The sequence below is a fragment of the Coregonus lavaretus genome (genome assembly GCF_964263955.1).
Source record: "Coregonus lavaretus genome assembly, chromosome: 21".
Classification (NCBI taxonomy): Eukaryota; Metazoa; Chordata; class Actinopteri; order Salmoniformes; family Salmonidae; genus Coregonus; species Coregonus lavaretus.
In genome coordinates this window covers 21,538,640-21,564,429 of record NC_140008.1, presented here as the reverse complement: position 1 = coordinate 21,564,429, position 25,790 = coordinate 21,538,640, and the positions used below count along the sequence as shown (strand labels likewise).

Here is a 25,790-nt window from a genome sequence, read left to right as displayed (position 1 = left end):
TGCACGCAAAGGCCTATAGGTAGAAAAGGTGCACATTTACATTTACGTAATTTAGCAGAAGCTCTTATCCAGAGCGACTTACAGTTAGTGAGTGCATACATTTTCATACTGGCCCCCCGTGGGAAACGAACCCACAACCCTGGCGTTGCAAGCACCATGCTCTACCAACTGAGCTACAGGGCACAATTGTCATACTTGAGTAAAAGTAAAGATACCTTTAAAAATGTAAAAGTGAAAGTCACCAAGTAAAATACCACTTGAGTAAAAGTCTAAAAGTATTTGCTTTTAATTATACTTAAGTATCAAAAGTAAAAGTAAAAGCATAAATCATTTCAAATTCCTTATATTAAGCTAACCAGACGGCACAATTTTCTATTTTATGTTTGTTTATGGATAGCCAGGGGCACACTACAACACGCAGACATGATTTACAAACGAAGCATTTGTGTTTAGTGAGTCCTCCAGATCAGAGCAGTAGGGATGACCAGGGATGATCTCTTGATAAGTGCGTGAATTTGACAATTTTCCTGTCTGGCTGAGTATTCAAAGTACTTTTGGGTGTCAGGCAAAATTAATGGAGTAAAAAGTACACTATTTTCTTTAGGAATGTAGTGAAGTAAAAGTAAAAGTTAAAAAAATATATACATAGTAAAGTACAGATACCCCAAAAAACTACTTAACTAGTACTTTAAAATATTTTTACTTAAGTACTATACACCACTATATACACTACCAGTCAAAAGTTTGGACACACCTACTCATTCAAGGGTTTTTCTTTATTTTTACTATTTTCTACATTGTAGAATAATAGTGAAGACATCAAAACTATGAAATAACACATGGAATCATGTAGTAACCAAAAAAGTGTTAAAAAAATCAAAATATATTTTAGATTTTAGATTCTTCGAAGTAGCCACCCTTTGCCTTGATGACAGCTTTGCGTTCTCTCAACCAGCTTCATGAGGTGGACCTGGAATGCTTTTCCAACAGTCTTGAAGGTGTTCCCACATATGCTGAGCAGTTGTTCGCTGCTTTTCCTTCACTCTGCGGTCCAACTCATCCCAAACCATCTCAATTGGGATGAGGTGGGGTGATTGTGGAGGCCAGGTAATAATAATAATAATATGCCATTTAGCAGACGCTTTTATCCAAAGCGACTTACAGTCACGTGTGCATACATTTTTACGTATGGGTGGTCCCGGGGATCGAACCCACTACCCTGGCGTTACAAGCGCTGTGCTCTACCAATTGAGCTACAGAGGTCATCTGATGCAGCACTCCACCACTCTCCTTCTTGGTCAAATAGCCCTTACACAGCCTGGAGGTGTGTTTTGGGTCATTGTCCTGTTGAAAAACAAATGATAGTCCCAATAAGCGCAAACCAGATGGGATGGCGTGTCGCTGCAGAATGCTGTGGTAGCTATGCTGGTTATGTGTGCCTTGAATTGTAAATAAGCAAAGCACCCCCACACCATAACACCTCCTCTTCCATGCTTCACGGTGGGAACCACACATGCAGAGATCATCCATTCACCTACTCTGCTTCTCACAAAGACACGGTGGTTGGAACCAAAAATCTCAAATTTGGACTCATCAGACCGAAGGACAAATTTCCACCCTCTAATGTCCATTGCTCATGTTTCTTGCCCCCAGAAAGTATCTTCTTCTTATTGGTGTCCTTTAGTATTGGTTTCTTTGCAGCAATTCGACCTTGAAGGCCGGATTCACGCAGTCTCCTCTGAACAGTTGATGTTGAGATGTGTCTGTTACTTGAACTCTGTGAGGTGCAATCTGAGGTGCAGTTAATTGCTGATTTCTGAGGCTGTTAACTCTAATGAACTTATCCTCTGCAGCAGAGGTAACGCTGGGTCTTCCTTTCCTGTGGCGGTCCTCATGAGAGCCAGTTTCATCATAGCGTTTGATGGTTTTTGCGACTGCACTTGAAGACATTTTCAAAGTTCTTGACATTTTCCGGATTGACTGACCTTCATGTCTTAAAGTAATGATTGACTGTCATTTCTCTTTGCTTGTTTGAGCTGTTCTTGCCATAATATGGACTTGGTCTTTTACCAAATAGGGCTATCTTCTGTATACCCCCCTACCACAAGACAACTGATTGGCTCAAATGCATTAAGAAGGAAATAAATTCCACAAATTAACTTTTAACAAAGCACACCTGTTAATTAAAATGCATTCCAGGTGACTTCCTCATGAAGCTGGTTGAGAGAATGCCAAAAGTGTGTAAAGCTGTCATCAAGGCAAAGGGTGGCCACTTTGAATAATCTCAAATATAAAATATATTTGCTTAACACTTAACACTTAACCACTTTTTTGGTTACTACATGATTCTATATATGTTATTTCATAGTTTTGATCTCTTCACTATTATTCTACAATGTAAAAAAATTGAAAAACCCTTGAATGAGCAGGTGTGTCCAAACTTTTGACTGGTAGTATATACGTATATATATATATATATATATATATATATATATATATATATATATATATATACAGTTGAAGTCGGAAGTTTACATACACCTTAGCCAAATACATTTAAACTCAGTTTTTCACAATTCCTGACATTTAATCCTAGTAAAAATTCCCTGTCTTAGGTCAGTTAGGATCACCACTTTATTTTAAGAATGTGAAATTTCAGAATAATAGTAGAGAGAATGATTTATTTTAGCTTTTATTTCTTTCATCACATTCCCAGTGGGTCAGAAGTTTACATACACTCAATTAGTATTTGGTATTGCTATTCAATTGTTTAACTTGGGTCAAGCGTTTCGGGTAGCCTTCCACAAGCTTCCCACAATAAGTTGGGTGAATTTTGGCCCATTCCTCCTGACAGAGCTGGTGTAACTGAGTCAGGTTTGTAGGCCTCCTTGCTCGCACACGCTTTTTCAGTTCTGCCCACAAATGTTCTATAGGATTGAGGTCAGAGCTTTGTGATGGCCACTCCAATACCATGACTTTGTGGTCCTTAAGCCATTTTGCCACAACTTTGGAAGTATGCTTGGGGTCATTGTCCATTTGGAAGACCCATTTGCGACCAAGCTTTAACTTCCTAACTATAGATGTTGCTTCAATATACCCACATAATTTTCCTTCCTCATGATGCCATCTATTTTCTGAAGTGCACCAGTCCCTCCTGCAGCAAATCACCCGCACAGCATGATGCTGCCACCCCCGTGCTTCACGATTGGGATGGTGTTCTTCAGCTTGCAAGTCTGCCCCTTTTTCCTCCAAACATAACGATGGTCATTATGGCCCAACAGTTCTATTTTTGTTTCATCAGACCAGCGGACATTTCTCCAGAAAGTACAATCTTTGTCCCCATGTGCAGTTGCAAACCGTAGTCTGGCTTTTTTATGGCGGTTTTGGAGCAGTGGCTTCTTCCTTGCTGAGCGGTCTTTCAGGTTTTTTCGATATAGGACTCGTTTTACTGTGGATAGAGATACTTTTGTACCTGTTTCCTCCAGCAGCTTCACAAGGTCCTTTGCTGTTGTTCTGGGATTGATTTGCACTTTCCTCACCAAAGTACGTTAATCTCTAGGAGACAGAACGCGTCTCCTTCCTGAGCGGTTTGATGACTGCGTGGTCCCATGGTGTATATACTTGCATGCTATTGTTTGTACAGATGAACGTGGTACCTTCAGGCGTTTGGAAATTGCTCCCAAGGATGAACCAGACTTGTGGAGGTCTACACATTCTTTTCTGAGGTCTTGGCTGATTTCTTTTGATTTTCCCATGATGTCAAGCAAAGAGGCACTGAGTTTGAAGGTAGGCCTTGAAAAACGAGTTCTAATGACTCCAACATAAGTGTATGTAAACTTCCTACTTCAACTGTATATACTCACTGTCAACTGAGTTTATTTTCAGCAAACTTAACATGTGTAAGTATTTATATGAACATAACAAGATTCAACAACTGAGACATAAACTGAACAAGTTCCACAGACATTGTGTCGAGTACTGAGTATACGAAGAGGCAGGACGCAGATGCAGGAATTAACAAGGTCAAGGTTTACTAAACGATGAGAAAGAGAAATAACAAACATAGAGTAAACGACACGAAGCTAAACGATCACACACAACATCATCCAGAACAGTCCAGGGCTAAATAGGGGTGGTGATGAGATGATGAGGTGCAGGTGTGCTGGAGGTGATTAGGGTGCGTTGGGTTTCCATTCCGGTGTTGCCGAGGTGGTGCGCTCAGACCGGTGGCTCAGTAGACCGGCGAATCAGAGCGCCGGAGGGGAGCAACGGGAGGAGACGTGACAGTACCCAACCCCCCCCCCCCCCCCGGACGTGCGACTCCAGCCACTGGACGTCGCCGGCCAGGAGGATGACCCCGAGGAGCAGGCCGGTCAAGGCGGTGGTGACGGTGGAAGTCCCAAATTAGGTTGGGGTCCAGAACGTCCCCAGCCGGAACCCAGCTCCTCTCCTCAGGACCATACCCCTCCCAGTCCACCAGGTAATGGAGCTGTCCCCCATGGAACCTGGAGTCCAGCAGGTCCCTCACCGCATTCGCCGGACTACCGTCAATGTCCAGGGGCGGAGGAGGCGTACCCCGGGGGACGGCATCCGCCAGAGGACCAGGAACCACCGGCCTGAGGAGCGACACATGAAAAGTGGGTGAGACACGGTAGTGAGGGGGAAGGAGCAGCCGGTATGATACCTCATTTATCTGCCGGAGGACCTTAAATGGCCCCACAAACCGGTGGCTCAGTTTCTTGCAGGGCAGGCGGAGAGGGAGGTTTTTTGTGGACAGCCAGACACGATCCCAAGGCTGGAATACAGGGGCCTCACTGCGGTGGCGGTCGGCTTGGTCCTTCTGCCAATGAAGGCCCTGTGGAAGCACTCGTCGACAGCAGGCGCATCGGTCTGGCTGGGTGTCCAAGGGGCCAGGGCCGGCTGGTACCCTAGGACGCACTAGAAGGGAGTGAGCCCCGTGGAGGAGTGAACGAGGGAGTTCTGGGCATATTCTGCCCAGGGAAGAAACCCTGCCCACTCACCCTGCCGGTCCTGACAGTGGCAACGAAGAAACTCCGTAGCTCCTGGTTCATGCGCTCCACCTGCCCATTAGACTGAGGCCTATACCCGGAAGTGAGGCTGGCCGTGGCCCCGATCTTCTCCAGTAAAGCCTTCCACATTCGGGAGGTGAATTGGGGGCCACGGTCCGAGACGATGTCCTCCGGAAGTCCATAATGCTGGAAGACCTGTTGGAACAGGACCTCAGCGACCTGATGAGCAGAAGGAAGACCAGTTAGTCGCAAAAAACTGCATGATTTGGAGAACTGATCTACGACCACCATGACTGTGGTGAAGCCGTAAGAACGTGGAAGGTCGGTGACAAAGTCTATGGACAGGTGTGACCAAGGTTGCTGAGGCACTGGGAGAGGAACTAGTTTGCCTGCCGGGGCGTTCCGAGGTGTCTTCGTTTGGGTACATACGGAACAGGAGTTGACATAGCTGGAGACATCAGAAGCCAAGGTGGGCCACCAGTATTTTGGGGCTAGAGAATGCAGGGTGCGCATAATACCAGAGTGCCCTGCCGTAAGGGTAGTGTGCGCCCAGATCAGCAGGCGGTCACGGACACTGGTGGGTACATACACGCGCCCCGGTGGGGCGTTGGCAGGCGCTGGGTCCTCCAGAGCCGCCAGGCGGATGTCTTCGTCCACATCCCAAACGACATGTGCAACGATGAGAGACGAAGGCAGGATAGGACCCCCCCAGATCCTTCCTTTCTCCGGTATGGTGCATCCTGGAGAGTCGTCAAGACGGATGGACGTGGTGATGAGGGTATCAAGTTCCATCTCGTCATTCCGACATGCGAGTTCCGTCTTGAAGTCCTCCTGTAAGCCTCTCCTGAAGACTGTGCGCAGAGCACGCTCATTCCAGCCGGAAGACGCCGCCACCATGCGAAATCTGAGAGCATACTCGGACACGGGCCCCTCTCGCTGTTGTAGATGGAGGAGACGCTCACCCCCGTCCTTTCCCTCCGTGGGATGATCAAACACCACCCTGAACCGAGCGAGGAAGGTGGGGTAGGGAAGCGCCACTGCCTCCTCTCCTTCCCAGACTGCCGTGGCCCAATCCAGCGCCTTTCCTTTAAGTAGCGAAATCACCAGCGCTATCCTGGCTTTGTCCGATGGATATATCCCAGGCTGACGCGCCAGATAAAGTGAAACCTGTAGCAGGAAGCCACTACATTTAGTAGTTTTACCGTCATAGCGCTCCGGTAGGGCGAGGGTTCCCGCAGAAGTGGGTGATAGCACGGGAACAGGTGGATTGGGGGCACTCGCCGCTCCCTGAGGTGGAACCGGAGCGCTGGGCAGATTATGCAGAGTTTGGAGCACTTCCTGCATGGTGGCGTTCAACTGGACAATCTGCTGCTGGTGCTGGTCGAGGCACTGGGAAACTACTGCTGCATCCATTATCGTTTGGTGTGTGATTCTGTGACGAGTACTGAGTATGTGAAGAGGCAGGACGCAGACGCAGGAATTAACAAGATCAAGGTTTATTAAACAATGACAAAGAGAAATAACAACAAACAGAGTAAATGACACGAAGCTAAACAATCACACACAACATCATACAGAACAGTCCAGGGCTAAATAGGAGTGGTGATGAGATGATGAGGTGCAGGTGCACTGGAGGTGATTAGGGTGTGTTGGGTTTCCATTCCGGTGTTGCCGAGGTGGTGGCTCAGTAGGGCGGCGAATCAGAGCGCCGGAGGGGAGCAACGGGAGGAGACGTGACAAAACATGTAACTAACAGAAATTGAATAATGTGTCCCTGAACAAAGTGGGAGTCAAAATCAAAAGTAACAGTCAGTTTCTGGTGTGGCCACCAGCTGCATTAAGTACTGCAGTGCATCTCCTACTCATGGACTGCACCAGATTTGCCAGTTCTTGCTGTGAGATGTTACCCCACTCTTCCACTAAGGCACCTGCAAGTTCCCTGACATTTCTGGTGGGAATGGCCCTAGCCCTCACCCTCCGATCCATCAGGTCCCAGACGTGCTCAGTGGGATTGAGATCCAGGCTCTTCGCTGGCCATGGCAGAACACTGACATTCCTGTCTTGCAGGAAATCACGCACAGAACGAGCAGTATGGCTGGTGGCATTGTCATGCTGGAGGGTCATGTCAGGATGAGCCTGTAGGAAGGGTACCACATGAGGGAGGAGACTGTCTTCCCTGTAACGCACAGCTTTGAGATTGCCTGCAATGACAACAAGCTCAGTCCGATGATGCTGTGACACACCGCCCCAGACCATGACGGACCATCCACATCCAAATCGATCCCGCTCCAGAGTACAGGCCTCGGTGTAACGCTCATTCCTTCAACGATAAACGCGAATCCGACCATCACCCCTGGTGAGACAAAACCGCCACTCGTCAGTGAAGAGCACTTTTTGCCAGTCCTGTCTCGTCCAGCGATGGTGGGTTTGTGCCCATAGGCAACGTTGTTGCTGGTGATGTCTGGTGAGGACCTGCCTTACTACAGGCCTACAAGCCCTCAGTCTAGCCTCTATCAGCCTATTGTGGACAGTCTGAGCACTGATGGAGGGATTGTGCGTTACTGGTGTAACTCGGGCAGTTGTTGTTGCCATCCTGTACCTGTCCCGCAGGTGTGATGTTCAGATGTACCAATCCTGTGCAGGTGTTGTTACATGTGGTCTGCCACTGCGAGGACGATCAGCTGTCCGTTCTGTCTCCCTGTAGCGCTGTCTTAGGCGTCTCACAGTACGGACATTGCAATTTATTGCCCTGGCCACATCTGCAGTCCTCATGCCTTCTTGCAGCATGCCTAAGGCACGTTCACATAGATGAGCAGGGACCCTGGGCATCTTTCTTTTGGTGTTTTTCAGAGTCAGTAGAAAGGCCTCTTTAGTGTCCTAAGTTTTCATAACTGTGACCTTAATTGCCTACCGTCTGTAAGTTGTTAGTGTCTTAACGACCGTTCCACAGGTGCATGTTCATTAATTGTTTATGGTTCATTGAACAAGCATGGGAAACAGTGTTTAAACCCTTTACAATGAAGATCTGTGAAGTTATTTGGATTTTTACGAATTATCTTTGAAAGACAGGGTCCTGAAAAAAATATTTTTCTTTTTTTGCTGAGTGTGTGTATATATATATATATATATTAAGGAAGAGAAGCTTAGGCCTAACCACAGAGAGATAGATATGCCGGTGGCATGCTACGACACCGACATTTGTACTTGTATTTGTATTTATTATGGATCCCCATTAGCTGCTTCCAAGGCATCAACTACTCTTCCTGGGGTCCAGCAAAATTAAGGCATTTATACAATTTTAAAAACATTACAATACATTCACAGATTTCACAACACACTGTGTGCCCTCAGGCCCCTTCTCCACCACTACCACATATCTACAATACAAAATGCATGTGTACGTGTGTGTATAGTGCGTATGTTATCGTGTGTGTGTATGCATGTGTCTGTGCCTATGTTTGTGTTGTTTCACAGTCCCCGCTGTTCCAAAAAGTGTATTTGTATCTGTTTTTGAAATCTAATTTTACTGCTTGCATCAGACATGCATTTCTTTATGTCAGATGGCTAATGCGTCTGCTATACAGATATAGACGTACAGAAGGAGGGTAATAAAGACAAGCATTATATTGTTAGATTATAGGAGTAACTCTGGTAGGTCTGAAACAGTCTTCCTCACCTCAAGTTCAACTGTCGGAGTCAGTTGGAGCGCCGGGGCGAACTGCCTTCATATCATAGGCCTGCAGTAGCTAAAGCTTAATAAAAGCTACACCATACCAAACCATAACAAACATTTCTAAACTTTATTATGGTAATATCAAAAGTAAGTCAAGCCATTGTTTATAGGGAAAATACGAGCAGAAGAGCTAATGTAAACCAGGGAAAAAACATACTACCCTCCCCTGTGCCCCTCCAAAAGACACACAACCCTCCCCAAAGCAAAGAAAATAGTTTTACAACCCTCCCCTATTTTGGACCATCCCGCCCCCCGAGTACATCTGTCTTAGCAACATCTCCTATCTGGTTTGGTGATGAATGGAGAAAAGGGCATGATTTATCAAAACAGCAGTGGTATTACTCTTGGGCTCAGTGTAATGGAATTTATGGTTGGGGTGTCATGTTTTTTTCTCCAATACTAACATCTATTAATACTGAGATGGAAAAATCTGTTTTCTGTCTTGTTATGGTTGCGTGTGTTTTTGACATCCTCTACCTTTCAGACTTTCCAAGTTACGGATCCTGGAACTGCGAGAGAACCACCTGAAAACGATGCCAAAGTGAGTGACTCAGCACACAGAGACCTCTCCTTACCTCACCTCACCTCACCAGGGCAGCTAGAGTTAGCTACAGAGACGTGTTTGATAATGGGATTGAAAGGAAAGGTCACAATAAAATACATCCCAAGCGCAAACTGAACTTAGCTCTTTGCCAACATCTTTGTCAACATACTTTTCACTGAACTTCATGGGTAACTTGCAGCCAATATCACTGATTCCTACAAATAGAGAGAACTATCATTTTTCAAATCAAATCAAATCAAATTTTATTGGTCACATGCGCCGAATACAACAGGTGCAGACATTACAGTGAAATGCTTACTTACAGCCCTTAACCAACAGTGCATTTATTTTAAACAAAAAAGTAAGAATAAAACAACAACAAAAAAGTGTTGAGAAAAAAAAGAGCAGAAGTAAAAAATAAAGTGACAGTAGGGAGGCTATATATACAATAGAATAAAGTGACAGTAGGGAGGCTATATATACAGGGGGGTACCGTTGCATAGTCAATGTGCGGGGGCACCGGCTAGTTGAGGTAATATGTACATGTGGGTAGAGTTAAAGTGACTATGCATAAATACTTAACAGAGTAGCAGCAGCGTAAAAAGGATGGGGTGGGGGGGCAGTGCAAATAGTCCGGGTAGCCATGATTAGCTGTTCAGGAGTCTTATGGCTTGGGGGTAGAAGCTGTTGAGAAGTCTTTTGGACCTAGACTTGGCACTCCGGTACCGCTTGCCGTGCGGTAGCAGAGAGAACAGTCTATGACTAGGGTGACTGGAGTCTTTGACAATTTTGAGGGCCTTCCTCTGACACCGCCTGGTATAGAGGTCCTGGATGGCAGGGAGCTTTGCCCCAGTGATGTACTGGGCCGTACGCACTACCCTCTGTAGTGCCTTGCGGTCAGAGGCCAAGCAGTTGCCATACCAGGCGGTGATGCAACCAGTCAGGATGCTCTCGATGGTGCAGCTGTAGAATTTTTTGAGGATCTGAGGACCCATGCCAAATCTTTTTAGTCTCCTGAGAGGGAATAGGCTTTGTCGTGCCCTCTTCACGACTGTCTTGGTGTGTTTGGACCATGATAGTTCGTTGGTGATGTGGACACCAAGGAACTTGAAGCTCTCAACCTGTTCCACTACAGCCCCGTCGATGAGAATGGGGGCGTGCTCAGTCCTCTTTTTTTTCCTGTAGTCCACAATCATCTCCTTTGTCTTGGTCACGTTGAGGGAGAGGTTGTTGTCCTGGCACCACACGGCCAGATCTCTGACCTCCTCCCTATAGGCTGTCTCATCGTTGTCGGTGATCAGGCCTACCACTGTTGTGTCGTCGGCAAACTTAATGATGGTGTTGGAGTCGTGCCTGGCCATGCAGTCATGGGTGAACAGAGAGTACAGGAGGGGACTGAGCACGCACCCCTGAGGGGCCCCCGTGTTGAGGATCAGTGTGGCAGATGTGTTGTTACCTACCCTTACCACCTGGGGGCGGCCCGTCAGGAAGTCCAGGATCCAGTTGCAGAGGGAGGTGTTTAGTCCCAGGATCCTTAGCTTAGTGATGAGCTTTGAGGGCACTATGGTGTTGAATGCTGAGCTGTAGTCAATGAATAGCATTCTCACGTAGGTGTTCCTCTTGTCCAGGTGGGAAAGGGCAGTGTGGAGTGCGATAGAGATTGCATCATCTGTGGATCTGTTGGGGCGGTATGCAAATTGGTATGCAAATTGGAGTGGAACCACCTGAAAACGATGCCAAAGTGAGTGACTCAGCACACAGAGACCTCTCCTTACCTCACCTCACCTCACCAGGGCAGCTAGAGTTAGCTACAGAGACGTGTTTGATAATGGGATTGAAAGGAAAGGTCACAATAAAATACATCCCAAGCGCAAACTGAACTTAGCTCTTTGCCAACATCTTTGTCAACATACTTTTCACTGAACTTCATGGGTAACTTGCAGCCAATATCACTGATTCCTACAAATAGAGAGAACTATCATTTTTCAAATCAAATCAAATCAAATTTTATTGGTCACATGCGCCGAATACAACAGGTGCAGACATTACAGTGAAATGCTTACTTACAGCCCTTAACCAACAGTGCATTTATTTTAAACAAAAAAGTAAGAATAAAACAACAACAAAAAAGTGTTGAGAAAAAAAAGAGCAGAAGTAAAAAATAAAGTGACAGTAGGGAGGCTATATATACAATAGAATAAAGTGACAGTAGGGAGGCTATATATACAGGGGGGTACCGTTGCATAGTCAATGTGCGGGGGCACCGGCTAGTTGAGGTAATATGTACATGTGGGTAGAGTTAAAGTGACTATGCATAAATACTTAACAGAGTAGCAGCAGCGTAAAAAGGATGGGGTGGGGGGGCAGTGCAAATAGTCCGGGTAGCCATGATTAGCTGTTCAGGAGTCTTATGGCTTGGGGGTAGAAGCTGTTGAGAAGTCTTTTGGACCTAGACTTGGCACTCCGGTACCGCTTGCCGTGCGGTAGCAGAGAGAACAGTCTATGACTAGGGTGACTGGAGTCTTTGACAATTTTGAGGGCCTTCCTCTGACACCGCCTGGTATAGAGGTCCTGGATGGCAGGGAGCTTTGCCCCAGTGATGTACTGGGCCGTACGCACTACCCTCTGTAGTGCCTTGCGGTCAGAGGCCAAGCAGTTGCCATACCAGGCGGTGATGCAACCAGTCAGGATGCTCTCGATGGTGCAGCTGTAGAATGCCCAGACATTTTTGACTTTCTTTGAGTGTTATCTATCCACATGTTAGTAGAGAGTCCTTTATTGCAATGTCTGTGTTTTTCCCAAGCGCCTAAAATAAATGATATCCCTCGTCCCATCGCACTCTACCCAGCCTACCCACCTCAGATCTGTCCCCTCTCTCCAATGGAGAAGCCACTGATGTAACCATGAAAAGTGTCTGTTAATGAAAGCCCTGACAGCTTTAGCAGCCAACATGCCCATACAGCCCCTATGAAACATCCAACCCTGCCCAAGATACTACTCCATACGGAAGGCTTAGATTTGTATCATTACCCCTGCACCACACAAACCCTAAACCTCAACTAAATCTTGTTATGAATAATGTGGAAATTGAGCAAGTTGAGGTGACTAAACTGCTTGGAGCAACCCTGGATTGTAAACTGTCATGGTCGAAACATATTGATACAACAGTAGCTAAGATGGGGAGAAGTCTATCAACAAGGCAGGTCCTACAGACCCTAGTTCTATATCGTGGAGCTCCGCCCCATAGGGGAGCTCTGCTCCTAGTGGTTTACCCTCTGCCCTAAGGCAGCAACAGCCTGAGACAAAATTATGCACACACCTGCAGCCAATAGGAGTACAGGTGTCCCTATAAGAGGGGATGCCTCCCCTCAATCAGCCTCCCTTTTTCTTCAGCGACTGGATGACTAGACTGAAGAGCCAAGAAGAGACGAAGCACAAGACTCAGGACGAAAACGCCGTTGATATTCCAGTCATCAACGTCGTCTAAATGAGCACACCGGGAGATTTTCCACCCCCAAAAGCTCTTTTCAGAGCTCAGTGCAGATGCACTTCCATGGCGGCCGGTGAACACCACGACCTGTGTTTCGTGTGTTTGGGATCCCAGCATGCCAAGGAAGGCGTCTGCAGTCCCCCGAATTGCGCCTCCTGCGCCCTCCTTTCTTTAAAGGAGAGGAAGCAGCGTTGGGCGTTTTTCAGGGAGGACATCCCCCTTGAGGACGTGCTGTCGATACTAGCCTCTGCTTCAGAGGCGTCGTCCGACGGCGCAGACTCGGGGGAAGATAGGGACTTTGAGGAGGAGTCTGGCATTCCTATGGAACAGTCGGACCCCATCCCTCATACTTTCAAGCCCCCCTTTCCTTTGGAGAGCGAGAGGACTTGTAGTCCCTATAGCGAAGGGGATACGAGCTCTGAGAGATCAGAAGCTCTCTCTTTCGCTGCAGCCTCTCTGAGATCGGATTTTCCGGGTCTCATTGAGAGAGCTGCTCAACGGCTGGCTCTGCCCCCTCTGGCTCTGCCCCCTCTTCCCTCCGCACCGGAGGTTGATATGATGGAGGGCGGTCCTTATTCTAGGCCAAGGAAGGCGGCAGAGCCAGTGGCTCCTGCCATGCCTTCTTTGGCTAGGTACGTTGAGGGCTCGTGGGAGGCACCTTTAGCGGCGCGTTCGCCAGTAAAAGCGTATCTCCCATTCACGAGAGTGGAAGGAAGGTTTCAGGGTCAGGGAATCCCCAGGTTAGAGAGCGCCATGGCGGCGTATCTCGTACCGGGTTCGAGCCCTTGGCCCTCTTCCAAGAAGGCCACGTTGCCATCCCAGAAGGACCGACTCACAGCGTCGCTGTTAGAGAAGTCCTTTGGGTTGGGAGCCCAAGCTGTAGCAGCAGCTAACAACATTGCCCTCTTGGCGGCCTCTCTGTCCCGTTTAACCACGGGCAAGACAGAGCTGGCACCGGAGGAGGTGGAGGAGGCGTCCAGAATTTCTGGCGCCATACTCCACCTGACACAGGCGTCCGCAGTCTGCGCGGGGAGGTCCATGGCCACTTCGGTGGTCGGGGAACGACACCTCTGGTTGTCCTTGACATCCATGAAAGAGGCAGACAGGACGTCTCTCTTGAACGCCCCCCTCTCTGACGACGGCCTCTTTGGGGTCGCAGTCAAAGAGGCGACGGAGCGTTTTTCCAAGCTGGAGGAGGATAAGAAGCAGCTGGCCAAGCACCTGCCGTTGGCAGGACGACTCGGCCCCCCTCCATCCCAAAGGCCATCTACCTCCGCCCCTCTAAGTAGACCGGGGTCTACGGCGAGGCGGCGTAATCGGCGTCATCCGGCGGCCACGAGCAGCAAGGGAACGGGCCCCGCCCTTCCAGCAGCTACGGTAGCCCCACTACAGCCGGCGAGGGAGGTGACGAGGACGCCGACCTGGCCCTCCAAGGGCCCCATGAGCTGTCAGGTGGAGAGTATTCTCTCTTTTCTACAGCTCATGTTTGATAAGCAAAAATCGCCTGCCACTATTAGGGTGTTTGCAGCAGCGATTTCAGCTTGTCATGAGGGGTTTGGCAGAGACAATGTCTTTAGCCACCCTCTAGTGAAACGCTTCCTATTAGGAACGCGGCGACTTAGGCCAACACCTAGAGTCACGCTTCCTCAGTGGGATTTGGCTTTGGTACTCGAAGCGCTATGTAAGTCGCCGTTCGAGCCATTGAATCAAATACCCCTTAAGATGCTGTCTATTAAGACAGCACTGTTGCTCGCTTTGACTACAGCTAAGCGGGTCAGTGATTTGTGTGCTCTTTCGACGAGACCTGACTGCCTGGCCATCAATGGTGACCTGAGCAGAGCAGTGTTACGTCCTAACCCGGCATTTGTGCCGAAGGTTATTAAGAGTTCATATAGGTCACAGACCGTGGAGCTGTGGGCTTTCCTCCTCCTCCTCATAGAGAGAGGAGTGAGGAAAAGCTCCATCGCCTGTGCCCGGTACGCGCTTTGGCGTGTTACGTCGAGCGCACAGCGGCGATTAGGTCATCGCCTCAGTTGTTTGTGTGTCACGGTGCGGCTGCACTAGGTAGATCACTTTCAAAACAGCGGTTGTCTCACTGGCTTTGTGAAGGCATTGAGACAGCTTATGAGGCAGCGGGCGGCAATTGCCTCAGGGTATCAGAGCTCACTCCACTCGTGGAGTAGCGGCTTCTACTGCCCTTTTCAGAGGAACAGGGGTAGAGGATATCTGTAGAGCAGCATCCTGGTCGACGCCATCTCCATTTATCCGTTCCTATCTCTTAGATATGTCTTCTAACTCTCTGGCTCGATCTGTACTCAGCGTGGCTGAAGGGAGATCTTGAGCAAGAAAGAGAGGAGAAGCAGGACTGTGGACACAGGTTTCCATCAGGTCCGCTTTGGTTAGGAAGACGTGTTTTTTGATAGATGTGTTTTCTAACTCTTTGGCTCGGTCTGTACTCAGCATAGCTGAAGGGAGATCTTGAGCTAGGAAGAGAGGAAAAAGCAGGACTATGGACAAGGTTTCCATCAGGTCCGCTTTGGATAAGAAAACATATTTTGTGGCATGAATCCTGACTGACAGGTTCAGTACAGTAGAGGCATGCGTTGATTGACAGAATGTGAGGTAATCTATCTGCTTGTTCAGTTTAGTATGACCCATGTTTTGTTCCTGCCCACTAATCTCTGGGATTCCATTGAGTGAGTGAGGCGGTCTACCGCGTTCACAATGTAGAGTGACACTTGGTGTCATTCCATTAGTGGTCGGTAGTGTTTTCACAGGATATTGAGGCACATCTATCTGCTAGTACAGATTAGTATGGCTTCTATTCTGGTGATCTGCCCACTAGTCATTGGCATTGCCATTGGACTAGGTGGGGCGGGTCTTTAACCGATGACGCGGTATATTGTGACGCCCGTAGGGGTTTTTAGTTGCAGTACTGCGGGACTTGGTTGCAGCCATTGCTAGGCCTGACCTTCTCGTTTCGATGGGAAGTGTTAGGCTCGGCAGGGAGTACATTTTGGAGCGCTACGCTCCGCCTTAAACCACTAGGAGCAGAGCTCCCCTATGGGGCGAAGCTCCACGATATAGAACGATTAGTTCTATATCGTGTAACTCCAGTTCTATGAGTGGAGCGGAGCCCCATAGGACTTAAGGCCCTGCCGACAATCTCTAGTCTCGCTGAAGAAAAATATCTCGGGAGGCTGATTGAGGGGAGGCATCCCCTCTTATAGGGACACCTGTACTCCTATTGGCTGCAGGTGTGTGCATAATTTTGTCTCAGGCTGTTGCTGCCTTAGGGCAGAGGGTAAACCACTAGGAGCAGAGCTCCCCTATGGGGCTCCGCTCCACTCATAGAACTGGAGTTACACTCCGGTAACTAATCGTTTTGTCGCACCTGGACTGTGTGGTCAGGTGCCACAAAGAGGGTCTTAGGAAAATTGCAATTCGCTCAGAACAGGGCAGCACGGCTGGCCCTTGGATGTACACAGAGAACTAACATTAATAATATGCATGTCAATCTCCTGGCTCAAAGTGGAGGAGAGATTGACTTCATCACTACTTGTATTTGTGAGAGGTACTGACATGTTGAATGCACCGAGCTGTCTGTTTGAACCACTGGTACACAGCTCGGACACCCATGCATACCCCACAAGACATGCCACCAGAGCTCCCTTCCCAGAACAGACTATGGGAGGTGCACAGTACTACATAGAGCCATGAGTACATGGAACTTTATTCCACATCAAGCAACACATGCAAGCAGTAAAATTTGATTTAAAAACTGATATAAATACACCTTATGGAACAGCGGGGACTGAGAAGAGACACATGCACAGACACATGCATACACACACACGATAACATACACACTATACACACATGTACCCATGGATTTTGTGTTGTAGATATGTGGTAGTAGAGTAGTGGCCTGAGGGCACACACTTAATATGTTGGGAAATCTGTTGTGAATGTATTGTAATGTTTTTAAAATTGTATAGCTGCTTTAATTTTGCTGGACCCCAGGAAAGTAGCTGATGCCTTGGCAGCATCTAATGGGATCCATAATAAGTACAAATACAAATATACAACTCTGGGGGCCAAATAGCCTGAGGAACATTCCAGGCTGGAATTCTAATGGGCAGATTAGAGTGAGAGCATGGTAAATAGCAGCTTCTAAAGCAAGCAAATGCCATCAGTCTCTCTCTGTGCGACGGAGAGCATGTGTCAGAGGAGGGGCACTGTGCTGTGCTGTGGCCAGTCCCTGTTGTCAGGCCTTGTTATTTGATGTCTAAATGAAATGTGAAGAAGACCCCATGTTGGAACGTGTGTGTACAGGTGTGTAGCCAGTGGAGCGCATCCAATGATGTTGCGATTTATCATAGTGGAGAGTGCTGAGCTGCGAGCCCCAGACACACACACACACACACACAAACACACGCACACTGCTCACATTAGTTGGTGCATGCTGGCTCCCTCAGGTGTCCTGATTGAAAACTATTTTTATCCCACCATGACCAATAACCCTATGCCCCACACTAGAAACAAAGTTGAATGAAGTAAATCATCCTCTTCCACCTCGAATGTGGCATAGAAAGGGATGTTTGTTCATTTGTGTAAACCAACTCAAATGTGTTTCCCCTTGGAGATAAGTGTAATGTCCTCATTCAGTTAATGAGTTTATCATGTTACCATGAAGTCATTGGAGGGGAAGTGTATCCTAGAGGAAGGGTATAGATAATAAATAGGCTTTGATATGTTATGAAGGATGGGGAGACATTCTGCCATGAGGGATCTGATCTGTTTGTTCTCACATCATTATTGGAATTGACTAATTGCTATGTGGCCCAGCTGCTCTATATCATGACATAAAACAGCAGTATCTGCTTCAGTGATTTGACTAATGGATGCTCTCCATTCACCACTCAAGACAAAGCTCCTCTGCAATACCAAGCCAATACAAACATTAATGATGTGCAATACATCTTAGATGGAATCATTCTGACATTGCTCTCCCCGACTGACATTGTGTACACTACATTGCAACAAGTTTAATTTGAGGTGTTGCCTGGTGCAATGGAGAAAGCCATTTCCTGTTATATTAATCATTAACTAACTAACTGCGTTGTTTTGATTTGAGCTATTTATATTTGCAGTGAATATTATGTGAATGTGTGGGGATGTCTGGCTAGCATGCCGTCCCCTCTTGGATGGCAGAGTTACAGGAAGCCTGGTTGGGAGGGAGTGTTGCTGATGATTGGCCTTTCTAAATGGTGACTTTGTTTCTATGCCAGAATCTGAGGCTCTTCCCTCTTGTTTGCTGCAGGTCAATACACAGACTGTCACAGCTGGAGCGATTAGACTTGGGAAGCAATGAATTCACTGAACTGGTAAGAAAAGAGGCCCTTTGAAGACGCCAGTCACATGGACAGCAGTTGTCACCACACAGGCAGCCATGGCCCAGCAGACCTGGGGGACAAGCCAGAGCAGGACCCCCCTCAATCTGCTCTGCACCCTCATTAGGTCTCCAGCACTGCTCCCCCGCCCGCCGTGTGTGTGTGCGTGTCTGGGCAGGCAGGCATTTGTGTGTGTGAGTGCATGCCTGTAGCGTGGTGGTGGGTGTGCAGGCAGGCGCGTGTGTGTGTACACTTGATGCATTATTTACTAGGGTAGCTCAAATGTGCACGACTTGGCACGTCAGGACGCCCACCACCGAGCACATTTTAATTGGCTGTTGGAGCTGGAGTAAACAATGGCAGGGAATTTATCAAACGATCCAGCCCTATCCCCCTGCACTGTGCTTGATGCTGACCATGTCACATTAATTGAGTGGTTGTCTAAATCAATCGCCTGGTCTGTAAGCGGTAAATGACTACAGTGTCTGGGGAAAACATTGAGACGGAAACCAAAGAGTAAGCCATTATTGTGTTTAGCTAATGATTGGACTAGTTAACCTTTCTTTTAACCCTCCATTTTCATCCTATTGGCTATGTTCTCTGGACCGTGTTCTGTGTATTTATCTCACTGATTAGTGGTCCAGAGGGGTATACTACAAAGCAGGATCAGTGATTTAGCCAGTTAACTTTGATAAACAACCAGAAATAACTATTGATTTTCTGGTTCATTATGAAAGCTAAACGTGTATATACAGTATGTGTTTTTGGTTGTTGAGTCAAATAGACCATGCCCATTTCAACCTTATCTTTCAAAAAAATTAAAAAGTTATTTCCAAATAGCTAGGCAAGTTAGCTGGCTAACTCATTGATCCTGCATTGTAGTATACACCTCAAGTCTAGAGCAGAGTAATAGAACAGAGGAGGGAGATGAAAACAGTCATACTATTCCTAGGTTCTCAGAATGGGAAATGGCTGATACACTAGAAAGGTACTGTGAGGGTAAGGTTTGATGCCTCATGGTCATTGACCAACAATCCGTGGGATATCTAAAAGTAGGCGATATGAAGTGTGAGGATGCAGAATGCTCAGGGAGGGAGGGAGGCTTTTTAAGGGTGTAACGTAACATCTCCAAGTCATCCTTGGTTAACAAGATCACACACTGTTCTGGGACTAGGGCTGAGGCTGGGGACTGGGGAGCCCTGGGGAGAGCTGCTGGCTGAAGCCATGCATGACATGCTCTGTGCCACAGGTCCACTAGGACGTATTTCTGCTTTGGAATTGGCTGTAGGTCTATACTTTGTGTCAATGTCTGATGCAGGTTTCACTATTTCCAGGACTTTGTCCTTGGGTAGTGAGAAAAGGGCATATTTGCACGGCCCCTTCCAAGGGAGCAGATGGTTTGGCATTGTGATAAGCGTGCTTTGCTGTTCGAAGCCTCCAAGTTACTGCAGAGTGAGCGAGCGCCCATCGACTCTTCCTCGTGCTATAGTCTGAACTCCCAATCTCTGTGTCCTACATAAGTACAAGCCTTTCTCCCTCCACTTATGACCTATCTCATCCTCCCAGTGGTTCCCAACCTTTTTCAGTTACTGTCCAACCAACTGAATTTTGCTCTGCCTGGAGTACGCCTGAAGTACCCCCTCAAGTGTATTTTACCAGTAGGTCTCATGAGTCTTCTCAAGTACCCCCTGTGGATAGGCTAAGTACCCACTGGGGTCCTAGTACCCCTGGTTGGGAACCACTGCTCTACCCCATCCCCATTCAAGGACTACTGTTGCTTTTTGCTGATGGTGTGAGCGACATTACCAATTGTCATCTCAATTCCCCTAAAATAGAACCCTCTAGTGTAGCTTTATTGCCTGGTGAATTTGAAGCCCAGGGAAAATAGAGTGCATTTTCTCGCATTCCTTAAGCTGTTGTTGTTTCCTTGTCTACCCTATACTTTGTGCCAACATGCCTAATGCATTTTCTTCAGCTGGTGGTTTTTGTGGTGAATCTTAGATTCTATCAGTGTTTTTCAGCCCTGAGAATTCATGGACTTTATCCACCCTGGTTTACTGGTATTGTTTTGTGGAGGGAGACAGCTTTTCCTCTTAACTGACCTGAGCACTGGAATGTAATTCAGTCAAAAGAGCCTTTAAGAGGCTGTCTGAACCAGAGGCTCTATGAAAGCTCTCTCCAACTGATTTAAGCTCATGCCTTATTTTAGTGGCAATCAGTCTTCAGCTGAGAAACTGTATATTAATACTCAGTTTTACTAAACTGCAAACATTTACATGTATAAGACCAGGATTCAGAAGACGTTATGCTTTTTTGACATAAGAAAACATTCAGCACAAGCAGCTCATTGATACTCTAGGCTAAACATGCAATGCAGAAGATGCAAATGTAAAAACGTCTACCACTGACAGAACTACTGGAAAGTGCAACATCAGAGGTGTTGTGATGAAACCAAACGATGACCTCAGCACATGTGGGTCCAGCTGAGCCAAGAACAGATGCTGAGGTGTGTGTCACAGTGGCAGAGAGTGATTCAGGGAGTACTGTAAGTGAGGAAAGTTTCCTAATTAGTCTCTGCCTGGGAAAGGAAGAAAGGGTTGAGGGGCAGAGGATGCTGGTGCTCAGTGGGCCAGCGTAGAGAGCAGAGCAGTGGATGACATCAGCAGAGAGGAAAGGACATCGCAGAGCTTCGAAGACGGACAAGAAGACATGCCTCTGTACAGGAAGCTCCGCGGTACCAAGCACCAGCCAAGTGTTTAATCTCCATCCGGAGAGAACAGGAGATATGGACAAGGTGCCAACACAGTCCACCGTGCCAACCAAACCCCTCTCTTTGTTTCTCATTCAAACTTACAAGCAAAACAGTGTGGTGCTACTGTACTGACTCCAGCTCTACTGTACTGTAGATTGTGAGTTGTGGAGTATTGACTCATACTACACTCAACACTTCATGAGTTTAATGGGGATTTTGAGATTTTGTGATGTTTTGGGAGGGTAGAGGGCAGGTAGGGGACACATAAACTACAGAGAGAGTTTTTAGCATTGCTTCCATTACCCAATGCCACTCGACCTTGTTTATACCCTTGGTGGGAAGGAAACGTAATTCGTTTTTGTTTGAAGTTTGCTAACAATATCTGGTTCAGTAGTTAATAGAATATGCATTGCATCAGTTTGATTTAGATTGCTATGTTGTAAAGGCTCTGTTGATACTGTAGGAATTTCAAAAATAAGTTAGGAAGTGGTTGTGTACCTCCTGTTTTTGTTGTTGTTGGGTTTTGCCTGATTCCATGCTGAGATTCTATCAACTTCTATCATGTAACTGAAGCAAGCACATCCAATTTTGTTAGGAGCATGCCCTTTCCAAACTTAATAAAACTTCACAACTTTTTAGTAAACACACAAGATACTGTAGCTACCTTCACAACTGTGAGTATAAATAATACTCTAGAATACCATTTGGAGTCCTTATCGACTGCCACACCAGTAAAACCACTGGCATAACACACCCCCACAGGTTTTGGGGGCCCACAGCCGCCCAGATATCATATGAACACGTCAGAAGCCATTACATTATTTGTTATTACAGAACATTTGCTTTTAAGCTGATAATCTTTCTGTCAGCCTCATGGCAATATGTATAGAATAGCAGGAAATTAGCTCTAACACAGCAACATTTGCTCTCAGCGTCATGGCAAAATGTGTAAAATAGCAAGAGATTAGTTATAAAACTGCAAAAATAATTCCGTGCCCCATGGCAAAAATAAAAAAACATCCACAAAAAAAAAGGTCCGGCCTTGCTCGAACCTTGCGGGGGGCCCCGCTAAACTGTGCTACGCCACTGAGTAAAGCCACACCATGCTGTGAAAAGAAATGCATGAGAGAGATTGGAATTGATTAGGGCAGCATGAAGGACTGTGAGGTCTGTCACTTAGTCTCCCAGGCTGGCCTAATGGAGTCCTTTCACATAGTCAGGTAGAGCCTTTAGTCCTGATAGTCACACACAGTCTGGCTAGGCCTCTCCACACGTCTGTATCGAACACAATCACTCACAGGACTCCATACGTTCATTACCCCACTCTGTGGCCTGTGCAGAGATTCAAACACACCGTTTCCATTATAGAATACGGAACGTGAGATGATTCTAGAATACATCTGGAGGAGCGACTGAGGATCGTAACTTTGCACCACTCATTGTGCAAATGCCATCATTGACATGCCTACTTTGTTTAGTAATTACGCCCATTGGATTTGTGGCATGAGATTATTAGCTTCTTATATTGATTGGTGTTAAAACCGCACTTCCTTTACTTAAAACGACATGCCACTTGTCAGCCTGCCCTAACTCCAATGAGATAAAGTGGCCAGGGCTTTCTTATCTCTCTGCACTAGTTCCTGGGCTATTATGTACTGTCCAGCCCTCTTGCGCTGGTTGTTCTAGACACCTACAGGATGTTGTGTATGTTTGGTGTTTCAGCCTGAAGTCCTGGAGCAGATCCATAACCTAAAGGAGCTGTGGATGGACAACAACTCACTGCAGACAATACCTGGGGTAGGCCTACAGCCCTTCACTACCACCTCCAGTCATTATCTGTCTGTGTCATTTGTCATTGGGCCTGATGAAATCTGTGTGTGGGCAGTGATGCACTAGTTAGGTCAGTGCATGGGGGTTAGTGATGCACCACCATAGGGCAACCTTTGAAAAAAGTTCCCTTAAACCCCTGTGTTCTCTCTCTCTCTCTCTCTCTCTCTCTCTCTCTCTCTCTCTCTCTCTCTCTCTCTCTCTCTCTCTCTCTCTCTCTCTCTCTCTAACATCCATCGCTCCATGTCTCTCCCTCCCCTGCTGCTGAAGTGTATAGGGAAGCTGAGGCATCTGCGCTACCTGGACCTGGCTAAAAACAGGATTGAGAGCCTGGACACTGACATCTCTGGCTGTGAGTCCCTGGAGGACCTCCTGCTCTCCTCCAACATGCTGCAGCATCTGCCTGACACCATAGGTGAGGCCATATAACCTCTCTGCTCTCTCCCCTCTGCAACAATAGTGTCTCCTGATTGGATTGTCTCAGTTCTCTCACCTCTGCAACAATAGTGTCTCCTGATTGGATTGTCTCAGCTCTCTCACCTCTGCAACAATAGTGTCTCCTGATTGGATTGTCTCAGCTCTCTCACCTCTGCAACAATATTGTCTCCTGATTGGATTGTCTCAGCTCTCTCACCTCTGCAACAATAGTGTCTCCTGATTGGATTGTCTCAGCTCTCTCACCTCTGCAACAATAGTGTCTCCTGATTGGATTGTCTCAGCTCTATCACCTCTGCAACAATAGTGTCTCCTGATTGGATTGTCTCAGCTCTCTCACCTCTGCAACAATAGTATATCCTGGTTAGATTGTCTATGCTCTCTCCCTTCTGCAACAATAGTATCTCCTGATTAGACTGCCGCAGCTCTCTCCACTTTGCAACAATAGTATATCCTGGTTAGATTGTCTCTGCTCTCTGTCCTCTGCAACAAATGGTATCTCCTGGTTAGAAAGAATAGAGAAAGGATCAAGAAAGGATGATTAGGAAGGAAGGGGGAGAGAGGATGATTAATTCTGTAATGACTGCATTCATCATGGTGGCTCCTCTCGGAGGTTGTTATCTGAGAGTGCATTTCCCTGAGTAGTTTTGTCATTAACAATCAAATGGCTTGCGTCATTAAAATGTCATTTGTATTTGGAGAGAAAAATTTATTTGTTTGAATCCTGGGATTTCATTTGCACAAACTATCAAGTTATTTTGTACTTAGTAAGTTTATAAATCATTTCCTGGCTGTAAATGAATGAAACGGTAAAAGGATTATGTTGACAATAGGTTTGAGTAATTCCTTTTAACTGTGTTCTTCGCTTTTAGTTTTTCATAATTTGTTTGTTCCTTTTTTTTAAATAATCAGATGAGTGTTTGTTTCTATTGCAGGAATGTTGAAAAAGCTCACAACGTTGAAAGTCGATGACAACCAGCTCACCTCACTGCCTAACACCATTGGAAGGTGAGTACCTTATGATACCGATTATGAGACCGATTGCACTATTTTGTTTACATACACTTCTTAGATTGCAATCCCTGAACTTCCCTCAAGTCGAATAAAATGATTTGAAATGATGTCGCCAAAAGCTAAACTACATTCCAAGTCTTGTTTATTAGTTAATATCTACCATGAAACTGGATGGCAGTCAGTTTTAGGGCATCTATTGCATAACCAAATTAAAAGGCATCAGAGACAGTGATTTTAATGGTAAAACCAGTTGACACGTTGAATCTTAATCTGAGCTCGTCTTCTCTGCCTCTGGTTTGTTGCTGAGCTGAGCTGTAGTCAACACGGCCTGTGGATAGAAGGGTTCTGAAACTCTGAGTCTGGCACCTTCTCCTTGCTGCTCCTTCTCACCTCACATCGACTAACGCTGATTGGTTCCATCACTGTTCACACCAAGTAGAGTGATGCAGTACATTGTGTCTCAGTTGGCGGCACTGAGAGGAGATATATATATATATATATATATATCTCCGGCTTGCCATTGTTCCAAAATGTGCACTGACATTTTGGGTGTGTGCTATTTATTTGTTGTGGAATATGGCTGCCTGAGAGGACTTGACTCTGTGCCAGTATTGCAGTTTCAACAGCCGGCCAAATGTATTTGTTTTGTTTGATATATATATATTATAGCAAAAGTTTAATCTGGAAACTATAATGAGTCAGAGGGACTTCTGGGGGTCAACTCTGAACATGCCCTGTCATTGAGACTGTGATCTAATAGGTCAGGGGTCACCACCTTACAGCTCATCATGTCATATTCATTATTATCCCCAAGCCTGTGATACTGTTTCCAGTGCACCTTTTTTTCTTGGTTTGTCATTGGTCGGTTTTGTGTGTTGTGGTTATTTCACATGCATCTAAAATGGGCCATTTAGTGGACGCGCCAAATTAGGGTAAGTAGACTGTGAATCACTGTCTCCTGTACACGTTCCTCCTCGCCACAGCATGTTTATTCAGGCAAGTGCTCACCTTAACATTCCCTGTCTGTATGTTCCAGCCGGGGAAGGGGACCCAGTAAAAGTCCTGCATATGGGAGGCCAGCTGGGCCAGCCTGCTCGGACAAATGTTGAGCTAATGACACTGCTGTGTGTACAATAAATACAAATGAACTCTGTCCAGTGAGGGGAGGCAACTCTTCTCCTCGTCCTCTCCTGGTCATATACACTGACATTGTAAACGCTCTGTTGGAGCTTGAATTTAGAACATTTTAAAACTGGACAGTTGTTGTTGATTTTGCTCACTAATCCATTGTCCTTTCAAATCCAACAAAGAGGCAAGGGCATTTGACTCAATAAACACTGTGGGTTTAGAGTTTAAGATATATGATAAGATATAGAGTTAAGTTTGTCATGAAGTTCAATTGGAGAACAATATTCAAAAAAAAAAATATCAAAGCATACTGTTGATTATATTCTGATTGAAAAGAGATACTGCACCACCAGATACTGCTAGTGAAAGGGAGTCAGCAACATCAATGATTAATTTCCCCTCGTGGGATTAATACAGTTTATTCAATTCATGGTTTGTTAATTT

The 25,790-nt window shown here is 46.5% G+C and overlaps 1 protein-coding gene across 4 annotated transcripts in view; it reads left to right on the top strand.

Moving 5' to 3' along the window:
* The window catches only part of LOC311148882 (leucine-rich repeat-containing protein 7-like), a gene marked incomplete at its 3' end in the record, with an annotated part of 87,683 nt that overhangs the window by 16,246 nt on the left and 45,647 nt on the right, over positions 1–25,790 (top strand). For 3 of the 4 annotated variants that reach the window (XM_084185893.1, XM_084185890.1, XM_084185892.1), the window contains exons 5-10: positions 9,248–9,304; positions 18,121–18,184; positions 22,665–22,739; positions 23,040–23,184; positions 24,140–24,212; positions 25,133–25,150. In XM_084185893.1, coding sequence (XP_084042019.1) covers positions 9,248–9,304; positions 18,121–18,184; positions 22,665–22,739; positions 23,040–23,184; positions 24,140–24,212; positions 25,133–25,150 — 432 coding nt within the window. The remainder of the gene's footprint in view (positions 1–9,247; positions 9,305–18,120; positions 18,185–22,664; positions 22,740–23,039; positions 23,185–24,139; positions 24,213–25,132; positions 25,151–25,790) is intronic. The other variant, XM_084185891.1, reaches the window with a different exon arrangement.